At 38.6% G+C, this 8,347-nt stretch overlaps 1 protein-coding gene across 1 annotated transcript; it reads left to right on the top strand.

Annotated features, from left to right (window-relative positions):
* The first annotated feature begins 3,772 nt into the window (after positions 1-3,772).
* Positions 3,773-7,812, top strand: rwdd (RWD domain containing 4). The gene is made up of 7 exons (XM_048971433.1): positions 3,773-3,945; positions 4,476-4,556; positions 4,702-4,811; positions 5,046-5,196; positions 5,401-5,518; positions 6,369-6,654; positions 6,889-7,812. The coding sequence occupies exons 1-6, from the start codon at positions 3,862-3,864 to the stop codon at positions 6,431-6,433; spliced, it is 609 nt and encodes a 202-aa protein (XP_048827390.1). The 5' UTR covers positions 3,773-3,861; the 3' UTR covers positions 6,434-6,654; positions 6,889-7,812.
* Positions 7,813-8,347: the final 535 nt, after the last annotated feature.

The following is an 8,347-nucleotide window of genomic DNA, read 5'->3' as shown; positions in this document are numbered from 1 at the left end:
AGTCCCTGACTCCCAGCCCAGCCAATGAGAAGCCGCTATATTTACATGCAGAAGCTGCGCAGCCTTCAGTGAATGCACCCCCAGCCCGAGAGAAACGGTGGAATAAAAAGAAGAAAAAAAAAAACAACACATATCTGGCCTCACGAAGGCGACATCATCTCCGTGTGCCGGGAGAGCTCCTCTCTGCCGTCGTCTCCATCCTCTTTGTGTCAGGCCGGCGACAAGGGGGCCCCGTCAGTGCAGCAGCTGCATCTGAATTCCTCTGGAAAGTAATTAAAGAGGTCTGTCAGTGACAGTAGGGGGGGGATAGCAGACAGAGTGGACTTTGGAGGGCGCCCAAGGGCCGCCAGCTCCTGTTTGAAGCCCATCCACAGCTGTTCCTCTCCTCATGGCCAATAGGTCCATGACAGCCGCATGCCAGGTTTGCAGTGGCAAAGATACGAATACAAACCGGGGACTATATCAGCCGCTGCCCATGGACAGGAGAAAAGATGACTTTGAAATGATATATATTTTATCTACGTGTGCGTCTCACTATCACTTCCAGAACAATTTAAAGGTAGATAAGTTCTTCATTCAGAAAAGCCCTTCTGTTCACCACTGTTGTACAGACTTGTTACTCTATCACTTGTTTCCTTCCTGATAGTGTTAATGAGTCTGGCCATTCTCCTCTGACCTCCGTCATTAACAGGGCGTCTTCAGCCCCAGACTTCACACTTAGTAGATGTTCTTTGTTTATTGTGCCATTCTCCATAAACTCTACACAGTGTAATTCATAAAAATTCCCGAAAGGTGGCTGCTTCTGGGATGCAGAAAACAGACTGCACTTGGGTATGGCGCCCGAGCCATTTTCATGCCTAGCCATACAGAAAGTCACGCTCTTTTTAAGTATTCCAGTAATATTTTTATAAAAACCAAAGCACATCCTGAGAATGCAAGGTCAATCAGTCCCTGGAGCAAACGAACCCTAAGAGTCTTCTTCGAGCACCTACTGGTGAAACTACTCTATGGACCCCTGGATCTGAACCTTTTGATCACAGGCAGCAGCCAACCTGGTTCAGCCACACACCTCGCCCATATACAACGAATGTGTTTATTTAATATTTAGCATAGCGGCACTGTAGCCACTCCTGCTCTCTCTGTGTGTGTATAGATTAGGTTTATATTACCTTGTGGGGACAAAATGTCCCTCACAATGTAACAAAAACCTGATTTTTGATGTTGTGGGGACCAGTTTCAAGGTCCCCACAAAGATCTGTAAATGCAAAAAAAAATGCAAATGCAAAAAATGCCAGAAGTCTCATATTACGTTATGTTTCTTATGGTTAATGTTAGGGCTGGGTAGGGGTTAAGGTCTTCATGTTCGAATTAGAGTTTTCCCCATAGAAATGAATGGAGAGTCCCCACAAATATATAATTACAAACCTGTGTGTGTGTGTGTGTATATATATATATATATATATATATATATATATATATATATATATATATATATATATATCCAGAAATGAATTACAAACATTTCATTGATACCATAATTCTTTTTTCCCAAACTAGCTCCTCAATTAGATGACCTTCTCAAGCACTGCTACCATTAGAATACAGATTGGTTCCTATCTCCTATACACTGCCTGTTCCAAATTAATCTTGTATTGGATTTATCTTTATCAATAGCAGCATTTCTGAGTATTGATATAAATTGAAAGATCTGTAATTGTAATTTCTAAAGTAATTTATAAACAGGTACTTATGCCCATTACAAGAATTTTCCATTCATACTGTATATTCAATAAAATTGTACTCCAAAGTTATATTCCAAATTTTCAATATTAGTTTTTAGAGTATTACAGTAAAAGTACCAGAAGTGTAAAAATAATACATGCTTGTGAAAAACAATGAATCAATAAGAATTCAAACACCAACAATAAATTAACTGAAGATTCTTTAGAGAATAGCTGATATTTGTGATGTGATTAAATTAAACCCTCTTGGATTTCCAAGTAATGATATTCCATCGCCGGAAATGATAAATCGAAATCTGCAACGAAAGAGTGACTATTAGAACACGACATTAAAAGAGAAAAGTCGGCTAAGATGAAGATGGAAATGGATCACTTACATGTCAGCATCACAGTCGCCAATAAACTAGGATTGGACTGGGACGGTTTAAGCTAGGAGCAGACAGCATTTACTACTCATGAAATGCACAACAATGAAGTTGTGTAGCTCCCATAATCTGGAAGCAACGGCGATTACTCTAAAACTACACGGGAAGCTCAGCTTCCCCCGTAAAATTGCCAAAAGAATTGAATTAGTCTCAATTAGTATCAATGTACATTAATTTTATTTTGTAATTAAAAGTAATCGATCTTACTAATTGAACCAAAGTGCTATTCGTTTCACAAAATTGCTTTCGACAACACATATATATATAGATAGAAATTTTCCATTTCAAACCAGGATAAATATAGCCCATATATGCCCACCGATTATGTGCTTCACTGAAGTGTATGGAAGATTCATGTGCACCTTATCAAAATAGAGAATATACAAAAGCTTTTCAATATGCTTTGATTGCTGTATTTTAGGAGCCTGCCTGGATGCATGCTTCTCTGGGAGTCTATGACCCGTCTGGAAGCCAGGGGTCTCTACACGGTAACTGGGAGACATCTTGACAAGACAGGATGAACTACACTGTCAGTAAAAGAGAGTAGCAATTTGTACCTTTGCTTGTCACTGGGGCTGTACCCTCAAGGGTAAATGTACCTTTAAGATACAGAAATTGACTATGAGGAACATTTTTGTACCATTGATTGTACATTAATGTTGATTATACCTTGGGGATGCTCCTCAGAGGCCATTTCTCTACCTTAAATTAGACTAAAAGGTGCAGCTAGGGTACAACAGGCAAACACATGAGGGTACAGCCCCAGTGACAGGCAAAGGGAAAAATAGGTGGACTGAAAATCAGTCATTCCTATTCCACGCAATTCAGCAAGCCCATAACACAAAGCCAGCTAAAAGCAACATTTCTGTAAGTTGCATTGTCACTGACAGTAAGTTTTATTTTCGGGTAAGCTGATCCGGGTCACGGGACCCAGGCACCTGGATTGTTTTTTTAGAAAGTCTCATTATATAATATAAAAATAAAGGCCTATTTATGATTCCCCTTATTTATAATTCCTCATTGAAATGTCACTTTGTAAGCTTTTGTCTGTTACCACGTTGTTATTGTAATGCACCCTGACTGACGCCCAAACAAACAAACAAATATATAAATAATCGCAACTGTTTGGAGGGGTCTCCAACCGAATATTCGAATCGTCGACTTTCTGGAGGCAGGCGTAGAATGATGTATATCCATCTCATTAATACTTTTTCAGAATCTGGGATGACATAAACGGTGCCTCTGGAAGAAAAAGTCACAAAGCAAGGTATATCCTGAACGGAATGCTAGTGCATCGCAGTGTGTAATGTACACAGAATTAACTTTTCAAGAAATGAAAGGCACCTAGGTAGTCATATACGGTCTCAAATGTAGTTCTATGTGAACGAAATATGAAATACCTAAATACAGCAGATAAAGCTCTTTAAAAATTTTCATATTTCGAATGACCAAAATTAAAATTTTTGCATAGAACACACCCACACCATAATCAAAAGCGACCACAAGACTAACTAAAATGCTGGTACTACCCATGTGCTGCCTGTTTACAAGCTCCAGCACACCTCGCGAGGTTACACAAAGTCTCGCGTGAATTCGACGTCACCCCGGGGTCGAAGTGCAGCGGTGAGGGTTCAGCGCGGCTGAGTGCCGCTGATGCTTTATGACAACCTGTGCATTTGTCATGTTACTTTTGCATGCTTAATCGACTGACTTTAAACCTGTGTATGTGTAACAGCGTGAATGGTAACGAAATCATGAGTGCGAACGAAGATCAAGAGGTACTGGGTTCTTGGTTCTTAAATATCAAGATAGATATTAAACTTGCTAGCTAGCGAGCAGTTCTCATTAGCCGGGTGGCTACCATCGACGGCTTTATTGCTACTTCTGAGTTTTTGGGTGCATACAGATACACATACATATACATTCAATGAGTCCATCATGTAATCAGTAGATGTTATTTTACGTATCTTCGAATGGTGTTGCCTGTCATCACGTTTTATGGTAGCTGTTTTAATTTTCTCAACTCGACTGGACAACAGATCTGTAACTTCAAATCGAACTTTTCCTGATTAACAAAGTGATCAGTAGCAAGAAGCTGACGTAATGGTAAATTGAATATGCACAAAATTATTTGATTCGCGATTATTTTGGAAGTATAACCGGAAATAATTCGTATGACACGAGAAATCTGACAGTTTAATAAAGCTTGACATTTTAATGAAATGATGCCAGTTACATAGTGATGCTTTACTGACGTCTATCATCATGTGTAATGATGATTTTTGTTACCTTTTGCTACACGTTTCAGATGGAACTTGAGGCTCTTCGCTCTATTTATGAAGGGGATGATTGCTTTAAAGAGCTGAACCCAGTTACTTTTCAGTTTAGAGTAAGTAGACTTTGTTAATTGTGTGTTCATCATGTTGTGAAATTCAGTTTATTCATTTACGACATTTATATATATTACTGTTATGAATTTGTCATTTTGGAAGAAACGCATGCCTTGCATTGATCTTCCGGGTGTTTGCTTTCAGATTGGAGATCACGACGATGCTAAAGCATTTCTGTTAGAAATCTCATGGCCAAAAACCTATCCTGAAACAGCGCCACAAATATCGCTCGATGCTTTTTTCAACAATAGAATGTGAGTACTACCGGCAGCATGTAGCACAGTGATTATGTTGGCATGCCCTACTACTGAGAGGAACTTGCACTCTTAAGCTGTAGTAAATTACCGCGGTAAAACGCCACTTGTATGACATTGTAAATAAATTATAACCTGACGTGAATTCTGAAGAGAGACACATGTTCATGTCAGTGTTTGTGCTTTTGAAAGAAGTTTGACTGCCTGATAACTGTCTCTTTGTTTCTGGTCTAGATCTCTAGAAACAAAGCAAGCAATAGCATCCAAACTGGAAGAGCAAGTTGAGGCCAATCTTGGAACTGCCATGATGTACACTTTGTTTGAATGGGCAAAAGAAAACCAGGAATCGCTCATGGAGAACCATCGTCCAGTTGCTGGAACCATGGTCAGTCTGAAGACTGAAGTAAAACTACCTCAAATCAAAGTACCACCATGACTAGGCAAAACAAGTGAATGGTTAATTACAGATAATATGCCGCTATGTCTGATGTACATGATATTGCATCCTAACCTTGCTTTGCATTAGTTTTTATAATTAGTTTGCGTTAGGAAAAAAACACTTCTTAAGGACATTATTGTTGCCTGACAGACTCCAGTCACTTTAACATCCAGCAGCGACTCTTCAAGCTTGAATGTCACCATCAAAAAGAAGGAAAAGAAGGAGCAATTAACTAAAGCTCAAAAAAGGAAAATAACAGGACGAACAGGTAAGAGACTCATTTTTACTTGCCTAAAATACAGTGCTGGTCCACTTCGATTGGCTGGTCTAAGATTTACAGAGCCAACCAACACTGAAAAATGGTACAGCCTCTCCCTGGGTTACGATGGGGTTACGTTCCGACAAGCTTAGTGTAAGGTGAAAGTATCGTAAGGCGAAAATGCATTTTAATACAATACATCTAACCCAACAAACCTCATAGCCTGGCCTACCTTAAACATACTTAGAACGCTTACATTAGCCTACAGTTGTGCAAAATCATTAACAGAAAGCCTAATTTATAAATAAGTTCTGAATATCTCATGCAATTTATTGAATAATATACTGAAAGTGAAAAACATTTACTCATTGTAAAGCTGAAATTTTGTAACACTGACCATCGTAACACAGGGAGTGTCTGCATATTTACTGTGTTCTATATACATATATTCCCAATTCAGTCTGGAGGGGCAGTTTTGCTAAGTTGAGACCAGAGACTCAAGACTGTACTTACTTTGAAGAGAGTGGCATTGGTATCTATTTGAGGGTGAATCATTCATTTAAAGGGGCTGTATAGATTTTTTTAAATTACATATGAATCCCAGTAAACCCTTCATGATTATATATTTTAAATCAAAATGGTAGGGAGTAGTTTTGTAGGCAGTGCATATGTGTAATTATTTCAGCCCAGACGTCAGTGTATAACAGACTTGCTTCAGTGTTGAATTGCATTCCCCCAATGTGACTTTTTAATAATTATACACACATACATGTTCATTAGAAAATCAAAAGAAAATTCTATGATGACATCCAACTCAGACATTAAGCGATAATGCTTCTATCTTCACCTTAACCAACAGATAACAAGGGTGAACTTCCTCGGGGGTGGAACTGGGTTGATGTTATCAAGGTAAAAAAAAAATAAAGCAACGTTGGCTGGTTTTGTTGAGTAAGTTTTTTTTAAGAAGCATATAGTGTTGAAAATGTGACAACCCCCCTTCAAAGTTTTGGACATTCCCCCTAATTGTCATTTTAAGAAATTGAAATGTTGTAGGACGAACTAAATGACCCATGTTTCGTTTTTATCTGTGTGTGTCCTGTCAATGCTCCATATTTACCTTGGGGATGAAAAAACGAATACAGCACGTAAGTTGTGATTAAATAATTTGTGCATAATAAATAATTCATCATCACAATTGCTCTTTGAATTTTTGCATACTTTAATTTCAGTAATTAAATACAATCATTTCAGCATTATAATCAATGACTTGCATTTGCAGTTACATGTTCATTATTTATACTAAAATGATGGCAGTTGATGTGGGTTTTAAAAGCAGAAGATTCGTTTAAGCAATAAATTTCTCAATCTCCCCTTTACAGCTGAGCAAAACAGGAGGGAAGGAGGACGAATAAAGTCCCAGGAAAGTGTCTGGAGGATTTTCATCAAAGTGCAATGAACTCTTCTGACCTCACTCGTTCCTCCCATTGTAGGTCTGTCAATGCCTCAGAGGCCATTGTGTGACCAGAGAGCTGTTTCTCTTATTTTATCTGTTTTGCCGAAATATAAGCAAGGTTTTGGGAAGAGATTGACAGGTCTGTGATAGCAACACATCTGTAGAACTGTTTATTTTGTAACAGGGTGACTGTGATGTACGGGGTGGCTGTTTTTGTCATATCCTTTGCTTCAGTGACATCCTGTAATAGTTTTGTGTTCTGAGCTGGACGTGATGACAGACTGCGAAACAAGTGTTGTTTCAAGTGTTTATCTTGGCAAATAAGAAAATAGCCACCAAACTGTAGGGAATTGGGGATTTGTATCATCAGTCAAAAGATCAACTTAGCAGGCAAAATCAGATCTGCATTTAAACTTTCTGACGACACTAACTCAGGCACATGTCATTTTCAGAATAGTTGCCAAAGGCCTGCATCAATAGGCAGGAGTTAATGAAGTAAATAAGGCAGGAAGTGGTAAGATGTTTTCTGGCCTATTACACACACACACCATATTTGCAGAATGAGCATTATGGCTTGAACTATTGCTCAATGTGAGATGGACAGCAGCCTCTACTTCACTAGTCATTTTGTGTGTGATATTGTGCTGTCCAAAAATAGCAGGCTTCACCTTTTCAGTGAATGTTTATGCTGCTCTTGCGAATGTTTAGACCTGTCTTTTCCCACAGAACAGCTTTTGAGATTAAATGTTTTTTAATGAAAAATCCAATTGATGTTTTCTTTGAAATGTCTTGTCTGCATATACATTGAGTTTTATATGCTGTGTTGTTACAATAAAGAAAATAGCAATGACTTGCCACTTCCGTCTTTTATTTGAATGTCCAGAGTTACTTCTTTTAAGGTTTTTATATAAGAATTTCTTATTGTAATACATTTGAGTGGTATATAAAAAAACTATTGGAAGATTTTCAACTTGCCATGCTCAAATGTTAAAATGCCATCTGATACCATCCGGCAAATGATCTCTTAGTATCCCAAAACCAAAGGTGGATTGTGTCACCGGTTTAACCACCAGTTTAACTATGAAACTGGTGAGGTTGTGCTTAGAGAAAGTTAATGAAAACTAACATGAACTCGGTGCTTTCCTGCCTCCCACAGTCCTGAAATTTCTTATGTCTGTAGTCTTATCATTTATAGTTTACTCCAAAGAAAACATTTTTATGGAGATAAAACTACTGATGGGGTGACATGGTGGTGCAGTAATTAGCACTGTTGCCTCACACCTCTGGAATGTGGGTTCAAGTCTTTGCCTGGGTTCCATGTGTGTGGAGTTTGCATGTCGTCGTGGGGATTCCTCCGGGTACTCCAGCTTCCCCCCACAGTCCAA

The sequence above is a fragment of the Brienomyrus brachyistius genome, chromosome 12 (assembly GCF_023856365.1).
Source record: "Brienomyrus brachyistius isolate T26 chromosome 12, BBRACH_0.4, whole genome shotgun sequence".
Classification (NCBI taxonomy): domain Eukaryota; kingdom Metazoa; phylum Chordata; class Actinopteri; order Osteoglossiformes; family Mormyridae; genus Brienomyrus; species Brienomyrus brachyistius.
This window is presented reverse-complemented; position numbering and strand designations above follow the sequence as displayed.

Excerpts from the sequence above, each read along its gene's own strand:
- rwdd (XM_048971433.1), top strand. The coding sequence starts at position 3,862 with ATGCTTAATCGACTGACTTTAAACCTGTGTATGTGTAACAGCGTGAAT. Across the intron at positions 3,946-4,475 it reads GTGCGAACGAAGATCAAGAG|ATGGAACTTGAGGCTCTTCG; the intron begins GTACTGGGTTCT and ends TACACGTTTCAG. Across the intron at positions 4,557-4,701 it reads CAGTTACTTTTCAGTTTAGA|ATTGGAGATCACGACGATGC; the intron begins GTAAGTAGACTT and ends GTTTGCTTTCAG.